General features: G+C 37.2%; 1 protein-coding gene across 10 annotated transcripts in view; it reads right to left on the bottom strand.

The window, feature by feature from the left end:
• The window catches only part of LOC117206289 (teneurin-m), a 652,575-nt gene that overhangs the window by 26,326 nt on the left and 612,030 nt on the right, over window positions 1-14,219 (bottom strand). For all 10 annotated transcript variants that reach the window (XM_033445485.1, XM_033445490.1, XM_033445492.1 and 7 more), the window contains 3 exons: window positions 8,607-8,789; window positions 2,518-2,602; window positions 13-176 (listed from right to left, as the gene is read on the bottom strand). In XM_033445485.1, the coding sequence (XP_033301376.1) occupies window positions 13-176; window positions 2,518-2,602; window positions 8,607-8,789 (432 nt within the window). The remainder of the gene's footprint in view (window positions 1-12; window positions 177-2,517; window positions 2,603-8,606; window positions 8,790-14,219) is intronic.

Here is a 14,219-nt window from a genome sequence, read left to right as displayed (position 1 = left end):
ACGACGACTTACCTATTACGTAGCATAGTGCCGCCGTTATACACAGCGAGACCATAAGCAGTATCATTGCAATTAATTTCCAGCTGCACCAGTCGACCCCTTTGACAAAATGGCAGCGAATGCTTTGTCTCCTCATTGGGATCATTGAGGGCGCGTGGCCATACGGTAAAGGTACCCTGAAATCAACAAATTGATCTCATTTTACTTCCGCTTTATACATCAAAGATTATTTACTCTCATCAGGAAATTTTACTATGTTAGACAGATTTCGAATATTGTAATAGCAGGAAAACAATAGGTCATGGAACTGTCTTTCATTTGAAGAGACAAAAAGCGACGATTTATTTAAATAATATACGTATTCATCGAGTCATTTTCGATCCAATTCTTCGATATGTATTTAGGAGATTTTTAAATTTAGTGACATCAAACTTGAGAAATCAATTCATCAAGAATAGACTCGTTATATTCTTGAAACAGCTTTGAGCTCTTTTCATATTCTTTATCGGATCTTCGTGTCTCTCCTTAGTCAAGTTACCAAACTTTAGTCAATTTAAAAATTACATAATTCATTTAAGTTACACCATCATATTGCTAACTTTCTTCCAAAATTAAAGAATTTCTTCTTGTTTTAATGAAAAAAAAAGTCACGATACCGACTCTCCTACAAAATTGCAGAATTTGTCTTGAGTTTTAATGATTAAAAGAAGATGTAAGATACGTATATCCGGAGCGGAGTCGTAAAGTGGTAGCACGGCCCGTATGATTCGACGCTGTCTCCGAACGTTGATTTCAAAGGAAGCGGAACGCCGGTTCACGTCGTTTGATACGCGGCAAATATATTTGTACTCGTCACGTGCTCTCGCGCAAAAGCATCAACCCAGGGCTCCTGGAGTATGTTTATGCTGAACGTGGAAGCGCGCGTTTCCAAGTAACTCAGAAACGTCTAACAAAAATATTTAAACGGGACGGGCCGGGTTTCCGAGCAGCGAGAGGCTGCCTGTTTGCTTTCGTTGCATCACGCGATAATGGAAAACGAAAGCCAGACGCATCGTCCTCGTCGTCTTATTCGCGCAGATCTTTCCCCTTCTTTCACTTTACAACCCTGTGTGCAATCGAAAATCGCGCGAATTCTCTCTTTCTTTATATTTTTTCTTCTCTTCTCCTCTTTTTCTTTTTAAATGACCGATCAAGTTGATTCTTGCGTCTAAATATTTAGAGTACGAATTAAGTCTGGGTTGCATGAGTCGAGAAAAATTTAGAAACTTTGAACGGAAGTTTGGATTTTTTCTGTTTTAAATCTGGAGTTCAGAAATCCTTTGTGCGAAGTATATATGTTTCTTTCTTTTTCGTGTATTTTCGTTTGAGGTTGTTCATGCTTTAACATTTGAAAAGCAAAGAAATTTAAAAAACGTTGTTTCCTTTCTACTGAATTTCTATGAAGAGCTTACTTCGTGACTTGATACCTTTTTTTATACAAGGTGATGTTTCATTAATACGATCGATGGATATTCATTCATGACTTTACTGATAATTGCACGTATCACATTTTGTACCTCTACCAAAGCCATAAACTATCTTAAAAAATTTATTATCGTCTTCCAGGATAAATTAAAATATTTCCTAAAGAAAAAATATCGTATTATGTTCGTATCGTAAGATTAAGCTTTGCCAATAAATAAAAATTCGACGAATATTTGTCCTCTTCCAATATATTATCACAACAATTGCACAATGTAATACAATAAGAACATTTCCACGAAACCAGAATCCCTATAACGTCTAGTTTACGACGGTTTAGTAAATTTCAAGTATGTTTTAGTAAAACTCGAGGATCTATAAAGCTTCGTGGTCCCAAAGCGCACGATTTTTCACGGTAACATGGTGTCACGTGCACAAAAACCATTCTCCGATGGGATGACACTTCAGCTTCAAACATTGACTCATTGTACGACACCATCTGAATAGATGATTCACGAGATCTCCCTTGAGTACGTTCTCCGTTGTTCAAGAAGAGAACACGAAGAAGCGATTGTTCGCCACGGTTCATTCGTTCCGATCTAGCACCGTTCGTTTTTCGAAATTTCCACGACCTATTGCCTCCCTTTTTCGTTTTTTATTCTTCTTCCTTTTAACTTTCGAACAATGAAGGTTCGAAAGTCGTGCAAGACTTAAAAAAAGCTTGTAAATTTTCGAATAATAAATTGTCTATTTCAAGCAAATTATTTCGTCGGAACATCGATTGTCATGATATATTTGATTCTAAATATACACTTGTTATTTAATAAATCGTGATATTTTAATGTAATTGTAGATCCAAATGAAATTAGTATGATAGGATCTGATACAGAAGTTTCCAATAAATTCAGACATTTAATTATTAGGGGGCGAGCAAAATTTAAAAATTGGGCTGTCTGCTGTTCAGGCATCACATCTTTCTACAGGAGCAAAAACGAAAAATACAGAAGCCTATTTATATAGAATAGAATCGTATGGTAGAGAATGAGATAGGCTTACCTGTCCATGTTGTTCTGTAGCTCGACTTTTATTGGACTATTCCCCGTGGACTGATTCTTGTTGTTGTACTCATTCTTCGGTATCTCTGTGAAAAGAGAGAACAGAACGATAGAGACAATTTGTTACGTTGCAGATCGACGAAATTTCTCGTGGGAAATGTTGCCCTAGTTTTTACCTAACCCAACTTTTATTCAGTCTCTCTCCTACTCTCTTTCTCTCTCTCTCTTCTACTCTCTCTCTCTCTTCTACTCTCTCTCTCTCTTCTACTCTCTCTCAGTTTTTCTTCGTTCGTGTAATATCTTCGCGATTCTTTCTATACAGTATCATGCTGTTGTCCTCTGTTGTACTTTCTGTACGAAATAATTCATTGGTGTACATGTCGGGCAATCGAGGCAGCAATCCAAAAGTCACCGATCTAATTCCATTAAATTCCGACAATGTGCACTGCATCGTGTTCTATCAATTGTTTAACGCTTTGTTCGAAGATATCGTAGTTGACAGACGTAGATCGAGTTTAGTTAGAAAGTTGGAAGCGATATTACTATAAATAGTAATTACTTATTTCGAAGTTTTTATATAAAAAAGGAAAGCGTATTCCATTATATAAATAATTTTTTTAATGTAAATGTTTTATTATATAGTTCTTCTTATATTATTTATTTTTATTTTGAAAGTAATTTATAATTTGTTTCATATTTGTATAAAAGAAATGTAAAGAGAGATATAACAGACTTAATTTTTCTAATTTGCACATTTTCAGTAAGATGCTTTCGCTAAGTGAGTTCAATATAGAAGAATAATCTACTAAAAAGGAATAATAATAGCGTATTATACTAATTAACCAGTTTAGTTAAATAGTTATTATTTATCGTTCACATTAATACGTTGATGGCTCAATATTATTAAGTGAACAACTGAGTATGTAAGTATGCAACATATGAGTACACAACTTTGTTTCACCAACGTATAAATTATGATCGTCCAACTCCACTTTAAACAATCGCATTCACCCGATGCATACGATGAAACGTGAGAAGAAAATGAAAATACTTAAGGACAATGATTCCGTCTATATCAGTATTCATTATACAACGCCGTTTTCAATTATCCGGTTCGAAGGAAAGTCCGAGGGATCGATGAGTGGCCTGCTAGAAAAACCACCATCGTTTACACGGGGACGATCTTGTGGTGTTTCCAAGGTGTTCAGTTTTCCTTATGCACCTTGTGGTCTGGCCGCTTGAAATTCAAACCGAAACCACGATGAATCATGTACTTATCGATTCAACACGGGGCCTCGTTCACCGTCTCACTTCTTCCTCTTTTTCCTTCGTCTTCGGGTTGTATCGGTGGAACACGGTGTAAAGAAAAGGTCGCCGCGTCTGGCATCGCAAAATGCGCGAACCTCTATCCGCCATATTTCAGGATAGGGTTATTCGAGTCACCTAAGCTTCAAAATATCTTAAAATTTAATCTTGAACTTTGCACCGGATAATCAAACTTGTAGTACATCATGGGGCACCATTAGTCTTTAATGCAGATTGATATTTAAATAATAATGAATAATCCTGCTTTACCTGGTCGTATAACGAGTAAAAAAGAAAGAAAGAAGACGCGAAGGTTTGTTTAATTCATTTTTTCCGTCAGCTCCGCCCATACGCGGTGTCCACTCTAATTAAGTGTACCTCGAGTAATTAGAAATGTGTATAATAAATATGTCGAACAGGTAAAAAGGCTACAATTAACCTGTCAGTGGTGGCCATTCATCAAGTACCATTGCAAAGGCTTTGATTTCATGTTGAAATGGTCTACCTGTGAGGTTGTGACCTATTATGAGAGGATTTAGGATTTGAAGCTCTATTTAGGTGAATGATTAGTAAATATTGGTACATATTAACTTTGGATTAGGTTTCTTCCAAATTTCCACCAATTAATCTTTAATAAACGATTTATTAATCTTTAATAAAATCTTTAAATACACGATGGTTTGTTTATTTATTTATTGTAGAATTTCTGATATTAGTAAACTGCTTGTTTAATTTTTGTAGAACATAAATGACCAATTAATATTGTAAATGTACTAGTAAAATAAAGCTTTACCCAACTTGATTTAATGGTTTGAAAGAATAGAGGTTTTGGTTATTCCGAGTGTCCATTTAACTGTGATGAATAAAAAATAAATATTCGATTTATGTTACCTATGGGTTATCTTTTTTTAATTATAGAATTTGCATTTAATTGGATGAAATATTTCTATTTAGACTGTCATGTATTATTGGATATTTTTGGTTATTGTTATGAAATAAAAATACTCCCCATAAGCCACTTTTGAATAAATTTAACATTCTGTAATGTTACTTGGCGAGTGAACGCACTCGTGTTTAAATTTGTTATCCTTTTCTTTTAACTCTTACTAGCTTGATGTTACTGAAATTAAGTAAATTCTGTAGCTACAAGCATTACTTTGTCAATATATGCTAATGCACTTGCTTACTTAACGTTACTAAAAAATTTACTGGAACTTGAGAAAAATTAATTAACCAATATTCGAAAACTTTGCAAGAGCACTACAGTTTTTTAAAACCCTTTGCCTTAGTTCCTCATAATATAAATTGTATAATTATAATTAAAATACAACTTTGTTAAATAATCCATCAGATTAAAATCACATATAAATTAAAATTTTATCCTTAAAAGAATCTACATAGAGATATTTTCTAGATGTAACCTCAATAACCAATAAAAACCTTAGTCAATAAAACATAGTCACCATGTTATACATTGACAGGTATTTCCAATGCGTGAAAGTAAATCACGTTGGTCTGGTGAGTGATTAAGGCAATTCTGACACGCTAATCGTAGACATATCCCTTTTTCTACGGTTCCTGGCATTAGGCGTCGTCTCGTGCGGCGGATAATTACGTATAAAGAAGCAAAACGAATGGGCAAAGAGGCAGTCCAGAATCCCCATAATCACGGATATCTGCCTAAATGCCATAATCATCGAATTTTGGGGCCGAACGACCGGCAACACCTGCAATTAGCGGCTTGGGGTCTACTTTTGCGGACCTTCGTCTTCCCACGCTTCGATTTCCTGCTCACCAGGTATATGTAACGAGTGAAGGGTGGAGCAACGAATTCTAACGTAAGAATAAAACGAAGGGTTTCCAAGAGTACTTCAATGCGGTACTTTTACACGTTTCTATAAAAAAGCATTCGTGAGGCAAGGATTTTGTTGTTTGATTACTTTTCAAGATAATTTTATGAGATTATGTTATTTATAGGAGATGTAAGAGAGACTTTTTTTCATTACAATATCATGTAAATAGAGTTGTAAAAATAAAGGAAGAAGTCGTATTGGTTAAAGCATTAAAGAATAAAGTACCTACAAAAAATTGTATCTGTGGTATAAAAATAGCAAGTAACATGAAAATACACGTATTTCTTCCAACAGCGATACAATCTCAATGTCCACAACCATGATTCGCCTAACCGTTAGGAAAGATGAATGACCATAGAATTTCGCAAACACTCGGATGACGGATTCGACGAAGCCGAGAAGTGCATTATCGACAGCGGCGAAAGGGACAAAAGCCTAGAAAAGATTGGTGGCTGTGTCGATGACCAGACCAGAGAGGAAAAAAGTGAAAGACCAAGGATCGACCTTAGGTGGAGCCTAAAGTATTCTGTGGAAGGTCATAAGCGTCAGCCAGTGTCATAACCGAGGGTCAATAAGTCGAGAGATCATAAATCACCGTTCGAGCCGCATCGCACGTTTTTGAAACGCCGTAAAGCTTTCAAGTGTTCCGAGGTTCGCTGGAGAATCATTTTTGGCGCCTGGGTCGTCTGAACCGTAGAAAATTTAGAGTCCTTAGTTAGTAACCAAACAAAGAAGGAACGCGTCTTATTGTGTTGTTCAAAACATCATAAAGCTCGGTTTTCGTTTATGTTTTCCCTGTAGTTGGTGTAGATTGCTGTTAAAGCGTCTCGAAAAGCCTGTTCACGGTATGCTTTTCCTCTGTCGAATGCACTCAACTGTTGGGACATTGAGGCACGTCATTTCATGGCTGTGCGTCTCTGGTAAATTTCGATTACCTAGCTGCTGGTTCTGAGAGAAAATCGTTTTAAGCGCCTCTTAGGGTAGTTTTTCGGTCATCAGCTCCGACACAGATGGAAAATTATTGCGAAAATGTGGAAAATTTTGGGGCTACTGATTGAAGCCAAGAACTGAGGAAGGATCTCTTCTTTTTTTAGAGAAAAGGATTTAGTAGCTTTGAAGATTTTATGACTGATTATATGTACATATTGTGAACTAAAAATTCGGAATCATTTTCCAGTGGTTATATCGAATCTGTTACTAATTCTGTTAAGTATATTCAAAATTAACGTGACAGATATTTGAGTAGCGATTTCCTACAGCTTTCAACACTTTTCGCAGCATCTTTTCAGAATATTCTATACAGATCAACTTCTTAAAATTTTTTCGAAGTATTCTATATAGGTAGAACGACTTGTTTTAAAGTTTCTAGGGAACAAGTCCTATTTGTTCTTCCAAAATAAACGAAGAGCCTTTCATTTGGATATTTCGACAAATAACGAAAATAAATTTTTAACAAAAGCGATAAATTTTTAAGACACTACTCGGGGTCCTGGTTGGCCGATAAGATAGCGGCTAGAAGGAAACTTCGTCTTGAAAATTATCGCACCCCCGCCCATCATTGGTTACCACTGATTACAGCGTGTACTACCCTCGTCAGAAACGTCAGTCACTTCCCCCTCTCCTTGGCTAAGCCTTCTTATTACGGCCCTCGATGAAACATTGTCCGTGTTATCGGTGGACACACCTCCTCCAAACACTTTTCTTCCAAGAATCTTTTCCCTTTTACTTTCGTTCAGTAAACTTCACAAGTCACTGTGATAACCGACTGAAGTCTATATAATCAATTTTAAATCACCGATGTTTTCTTAAACTTTTAAAGAATCTTTCGAATCACCGCTACTCTTCTAAGATCATCTCAAAGTTTGAACCAGTTCTCAATTTCAAACGCATTTACTGCTGTTGATAACATATGGTGTGTCGTCTATAAAAATCCAACGATCAAAAATCTGATAAAAAATAAATTTTTGATCGTTGGATTTCTATATACGCGAATTAGACGAAAATATGAATTTGGGGTCAGTCTTCGTGTCAGTTTAGGGCTAGTTTTTGTATCCTCGGAAATCGTCCTCGGAAGTTTCGTCCTTTTGTTAAATAGAAAATGAAATTCTCGTTAAATAGAGAAGATTGAAAAATCCTTAAGTAACTTTATAACGTTTGAAGAAGGTATACCTTTATGGCTATGTATGATGCAGTGTTAGAATCTATCTATGTTTAAACAGAAAAACGCAAAAGCTATAAGAGTTTACTTGGCGCAAAGTCGAAAGCTACGTATCTCAAACAGAATCCTTATCTACTGTCTCTTAGGCAGTCAATCTTACTCTCTAGATATTTGTTTCTCAAACACTTTTAACCGATATCATCCTGGGGAAACTCTCGAGATCCTGGAAAAATGTCGATCGGTGTAAAGTTCGCCTCTGTTTATCTACAGATCGATTATTTAGAGATCCGATGCAAACATTACCAAGAATCCACCACTTCGAATCCACAAAAAGACGTTTGAACATTTTTAGGAAATCTTCGAAACTCTCGATCAAATAGTTTAAACAAAAGCATATATTCGAGTAATATTTATAAAACGTTTTATACATAAAATTTTACCCAAACGATATTCAATGTCGATTTAAATCATAGTTTATATTTACCAAAGACACAAAGAATTCTGATAGAATATTTAGTGTATCAAAACTTGTCAAGTACGAAACATTAGCAACAGATCTACTATAATTTTCGTGTCGCCATCGAAAGAACGGCCCTGACTTATTTCATCCAGCAGTTTCTTAACAAGCTCAAACAGTTATCGAGCTGATCAAGCGGAGATACGTAAACAACTTTGTGTTTCGAGGAAGTGAAACCCCTTTGCCACGTCTTTGTCGTGGCCTCTTTTTCGCTTTGAGAACGTAAATCAATGCCTTGAGCAACCCTTAATACTCACTTGGTATACTGTAGAAGCCGCCTGATGAGGTGCGTACGAGGCAGGACGGCTGAAGGTCGGGATCACGCTCGTGATCGCTGGCTGCGTGACTTCCTGGCAATCTTCCGTTGACGCGGCTCATTGTAGGGTTACGGGGTGGCACATCGGGCGGGCCCCGCGGCGCCGAATTGTCCAACAAACACCCTATAACAAACGAGAAGGGATACTTGTTAATTATGCCCGTGAATATCTCGATAACTGAAATATTTCAGAAATTTTAGAAGATCTTTTTTATCTTTGAAGCTTTAGATTTGTTTTTATGTTAGCTTTGTGTTTTATTGCCTAACCTTCGGATTCTTTCTTATTTTGGTTTTAAATAATTTTACCGCATGCCTAAATCTCTTTTGTATTCCAATAAAATTAGCGTTTTATTAAATAATAGTATCTATACCGTATATCAAAAATTTTTTGTTGAATTTTCCAAACAATATATACCACGCAACCGCTATTACAACTGCTATTAAAACACGTTCAAAGGACAATTCGATTCCGCTTAAAAATAACGTTGTGGTTTAGATTACTGGGCCGGGTCTTCTTCCAGGTACTCGAACAATGTCTAAGCGTAATCCTGGGCAGGTGGCCAGGCGGTTTTCATCGAGGCGAAAGGGTTGAGCCGATCTCGCGATTAGGCACGTTTCACACAGCCAGGCTTTCGCCGCCGCTACAGGGATTACAACGACTAGGGGGAGTGACCCAGAATTGCAAAACTCTCTCTCCTCTGCGCAACGATGCGAAATGAAAATTTTTCGAAGGCAGTTTCACAGCTTTGTCATAGTGCTCTGTGCCAGGTATAACAATGTCACCCCTTCTCTCTCTCTTTTTTCTCTTTTCCTCTTCACTTTTCCAAAAAGCACACACCAATAACGGAAGATGTGTTGTCGTTCCTTTCTTTTTTGTCGCCGATGTATCGGAAGTCTTTGTTAGAATTTCTATAACAATCCGTTTTTCGCGCGTCAATCGATGGTCTTCAGGAAGCAATATACCAGATTCGTGGCTTGTTCGAACGAAATGTTTGGTGTAAAATCGATCCTGCTACAGGCTTTGAAAATTATTGGTAAGTCTGATTTTACATAGGTGAAGGAGCACAGGAAGTTTTGAATTTGATGAAACTACAAAAAAGTAGCTCAATATGAAATCAGTAATCGTCTAGAGATTTAAAGATTCGTATAAAAATGTATAAAGTATCCGAAAGAAAGTGCTTATAATACTTAAAAAGAAAACAAATTACCTTAATCGTTTCATGAAAACATGAATTTCTACAAAGATCCGCAGTTCAGCTTGTTATAATATCATATTATTATATTAACTTATTCACACAATTGCGTCAGAAATGACTGGAAAGACGCGTTTCGAATGCAAGGCTACGTTAAATCTACATTCATCTCAAAGAGTTTCGGGAAAAAAGAATCGAAATTCCATTATGTAGAATGTTATCCCGTACCGAGAGCAACGGTTCCATAAATTTAGTTTCTCGAGCAAGCCGAATAGAGAGGGTCGCAACTCATTTTTAGATTTCCTCGAAGTCGATACTCGGAAAGTGGAGCAGTCTCTGGGTTCTTTAAGTCGATTATAAGCCCGGTCAGATTCGAAGCACCCCCTTCTCTCCCCCTCTCTCTCTCTCTCACCCTTCCTCCCTCTCTCTTTCTCTTTCATTGTATCGAGCACAATCTAAAACGCCTAACAGACCAGAGCTCCCCGGATAGGGTGACCGTCGAAGAAACTCGAGCTGCGTTCTTTTTACGTTCTCTATTAGCCAATGAACTGGATCCTTTCGAGCCCTTTTTTACGCCTGTAAAGAACGTCCTTCTGACATTTGATCGACTGGTACGCAACAGGAAGCAGAGAGAAACCTGAACGAATAAAGAACTGGGTGCTCTTCTCGAAGGGTATGAGCAAGAAGGTACCAAAGAAGAAGCACAAGAAAAAAGATATGAAAAAGACGAGAGAATGTCGGATTTTAAACTTTTGCGATGATTAGGTGACACGCGTGCTTCTTCGAGTTTCGATCATGCTTTTAATACGTTGTACCTAGTTTACACCATGTTCCGACATTTGGCAAACAAGGTTCGCTTCTTCAGGTTGAAACAGTTTCTATTGAAGACACCATCGAAACCGGCGAATAAGGAGAATGAATGTTGAAATGATTTAAGTCTATCGTACAATTAACTGCAGAATATTGACAGCAATAAGTGCTAGTTCGTCGAATCGTAGTTACCTTATCTTATGCTAAAAATGGAGTGGAAAAAGACCTTCACTCTGTAAAATGACAAAGACTTTCCCAATCTGCAACTAATCGCTCGTCTCTCACTTTTTCTTTATCCCCAACGATTTGTGAGGGAATTTCGATTCGTGCTCTGTTTGCACTACCTCACCCCTTCGCCCCATCGCCTTCAACTAAGAGCACTCGACCCTTTTACGAGCGAACTTTCTCAGTTTCGACATTTTCCCCCGAGGGGCGACCCGCCATTTTGTGTTACCAGCAGCATGCATCGGTTCACCAAAGAAGCCTCGGACATGTAAATTGCAATGACATCAAGCTAACGTCGAGGAAAATGAAAGAATGAGAACCAATGGTCTCTTCCACAAGTAATCTAATATCACGTACAATAGAAGCTTGAATAACTCGAAAACCTCTATACAACTACAATTTTTTTCGTTCTCTTCCGTTTCACTGCGGAAACCTCTTTGCGTCGATAAATAAACTTGCTTCGTCTCGAATTATCTGCCGCGTTTACGAATGAATTTTATGAACTTACATAGAATTGTTTAATTATATTCTCTATATGTTTATTTGTTACGGTACAATGGCCAACAATTTCTTTCTTTTTCTTCCGAATGGCGAATATTATATTTTGTACAAAATATATTTAGATACAAATACAGTATGCACGAGTAAATTTTAAGATCTGTCAAGTATCATTTTGTGTCAATTACTGTCATATTAGTAACGTTTAGTGTCATATTAATTGTTGTATATCTTAACCCAGTAAACTTTAATAGTATCGTTGGTGTATTAATATTCCGATAAAATGTATAAAGATGGAATTAAAACAGTTTCAACCTTCGTACTCGGTATTTCGTCCTTAATGCGTACGATATAAATCAAGAAATTGAAATAGAATCGTCAAAATCGGAACTGTTAAATATCTTCCGTGTAGTTTTCTTGTGCTTCTGTAGTATATTTACGTAGTTATATAGTATTTATATGTAGTATATTTTTATAGTTTCAAATACTATTTTATTAATAATTTCTAATAATAAATGATCTATTTCCTATGAAAGTTCCAAGTGTAAAATGCACTTGAAATATATATATATATATATATATATATATATATCGTCGTGAGAAATTTCCGTATAATATAAATGTTAGTAATGACAATCTTTTCTCACATATAATGTCATGTACTACGAGTTAATTTTCTAATCCGAACAGTATTGAAGTTTTATCAAAGAATAATAGAAATAGAAGAAATTTGACAATTTCCGGGCTTCTGAAAATTCTTAAAAGACGCAGGTAACTATTATTTTTAATATCATTAGGAAAGATTCGAACAGCTTCAACCTATCCCACAACAAAGGGAACACCAGTAGCATTAATCACACCGTATTCGTCAACTCAACAGAATCATCACAATACCTCTCGATCCACTTCCAAAATCTACAAGCCACCATTGACATAACAGCATAAGTAACTTTGCGTCCAGGCATCAGGAGGCAAAGAAGAATAGCAAGAAGCCATCGAAGCAGAAGACTCTTCGCAGCACGTCGTTATTCTTCCTAATAGATCGGCGGGAGTAGTCATTGTGTCGGTCGTTACACGGTCGATCCTTTCTTCTCTGCCGATCGGGTCGCGTCAAAAGGACGAAAAGAGCAACGACGAGGACAGCAACTACATAAAGAATCAGCGCCAGGTCGACCAAGGCTACCTCACTATCCCGTAATCCAGGATGAGTCTCGTGCTATACAGATCGAGCACGTTGCCGAAGAATCTGGGTCCTATTGGTGAATCGAATTATGCTCGGTTACTTGAACCTACCAAGTCCTCTCTTTTCCCAGATTCAGTGCCATGGGCTCAGCCTTACAAAGACTCAGCAAGTAAGTCTCAAAAGTTTCAAGAGTTTACTTTGAAGAATGTAGAAGTGTATATATTTCTTCTTTATTTCTTAACTTCTTAATTTCCATAATTTATAGGTCATGGTGCGACATAGGCAATTTGTTTCCAGACTATACTTGTACTAATTTTTTGCTAAATGTGTGTTTGAAACAAGTATCTTGTATTTATATACATTTTTAAATGAATTTTAAATTTTCTCGATATAATCACGGCAGTCGCGTACCATTACAACGCTAGTGAAACTTGGGAAAGTTTCGTATAATACGCGTAATAATTCGTACAAAGTTTCTATTGTAAACGTCCGAATGTTTCTGTGAATTACTACATAGAAGCTTGGAGCGTAGTTGATCCATCGTTGAACCTACTTGAGTTCATCGCTACTACAAATACAGGACAAACATGTTGCGGGAGAAGCTGAGTCCTATTGGTGAATCGAATTGTACTCGGTTGCTTGAACCTACTAGGTCCTCTTTCTTCAAAGATTCAGCGCCATGGGTCCCGTAAACGCGACGATGAAAACGTTAGAAAGGAAAAGAGGACCCAGTGGTCCCGAGAAAAAAGGATTTTGTTGAATGAGCGGGGCAAGGACGGTTGTTGTCGCACCGGGCCGCGTAATGGATGTGCGCCCATTGAAAATGCACGTCGAAACGCGTAACATAATATGGGGCGAGCAAGAGCCCATGTCTAATGGAATTTATTAGAGAAGGGAGCCTCCGCCAAAGATATACCTGAAGAATCTTTTCTTCCTTTTTCGCTTACGTTCGTTCCGCGTGGCATGCGTCTTCGATCGGAATCAAGAGCAAACGAAAAAAAGAGCGTCGTGATTTCTCTGTTGCTTTCTTGTTAGCACTTACGATTAGCTGTCGCGTGTAGAAATAGGTTTATGCGTGTTGTAAGTTAGGCGAGACGCTTGGGATTGCTGGTTTGATTTATGGTAATTGCGGCTTGGGAAAGTGGAGATGTTCCTATGGCTTTCTAAATGTTCGAATTTGTCTGACCAAATAACAAATGTCTCTGGCTTTTGTTTTATGTTTCGTTATTAATGAGCTTGATCGACTTGCTGGTTGACTTCGCTCGTTAATTCTTAATGCTCGTTATCATAAATTCTCCAACTGCAAAAGAATGTCAGGATTTGCTCGAATCTTAATCTGGACAAACTCTGAAAAATATGCTCGCTTACAGGATCGAATTAATCTTTCCCGAAACACGTACTGCTTTACCAACATCGACCGAGAAATTGCCTGTAATCGTGGACGTTTCGCTCCAATTTACCCTTCGACAAAAATCGAAAAGTACAACAGAGGGAGAGGAATTGTAAACCTTCGTCGATGTATACCCTATTGGTTAAAAAAAAAATCACGAGAGTGGGCGTTCGTGATAAAATTTCCGAATAAACTCTACAGAGCGTGGAATTAATTTTTGTAGGAAATCGTGGCCAGTGTTAAATCGTTCAGAAG

Source organism: Bombus bifarius, unplaced genomic scaffold (genome assembly GCF_011952205.1).
Source record: "Bombus bifarius isolate JDL3187 unplaced genomic scaffold, Bbif_JDL3187 scf7180000008000, whole genome shotgun sequence".
Taxonomy (NCBI): domain Eukaryota; kingdom Metazoa; phylum Arthropoda; class Insecta; order Hymenoptera; family Apidae; genus Bombus; species Bombus bifarius.
Note: the sequence above shows the minus strand (reverse complement) of the source record. Positions and strands in the feature narration are given on the sequence as shown.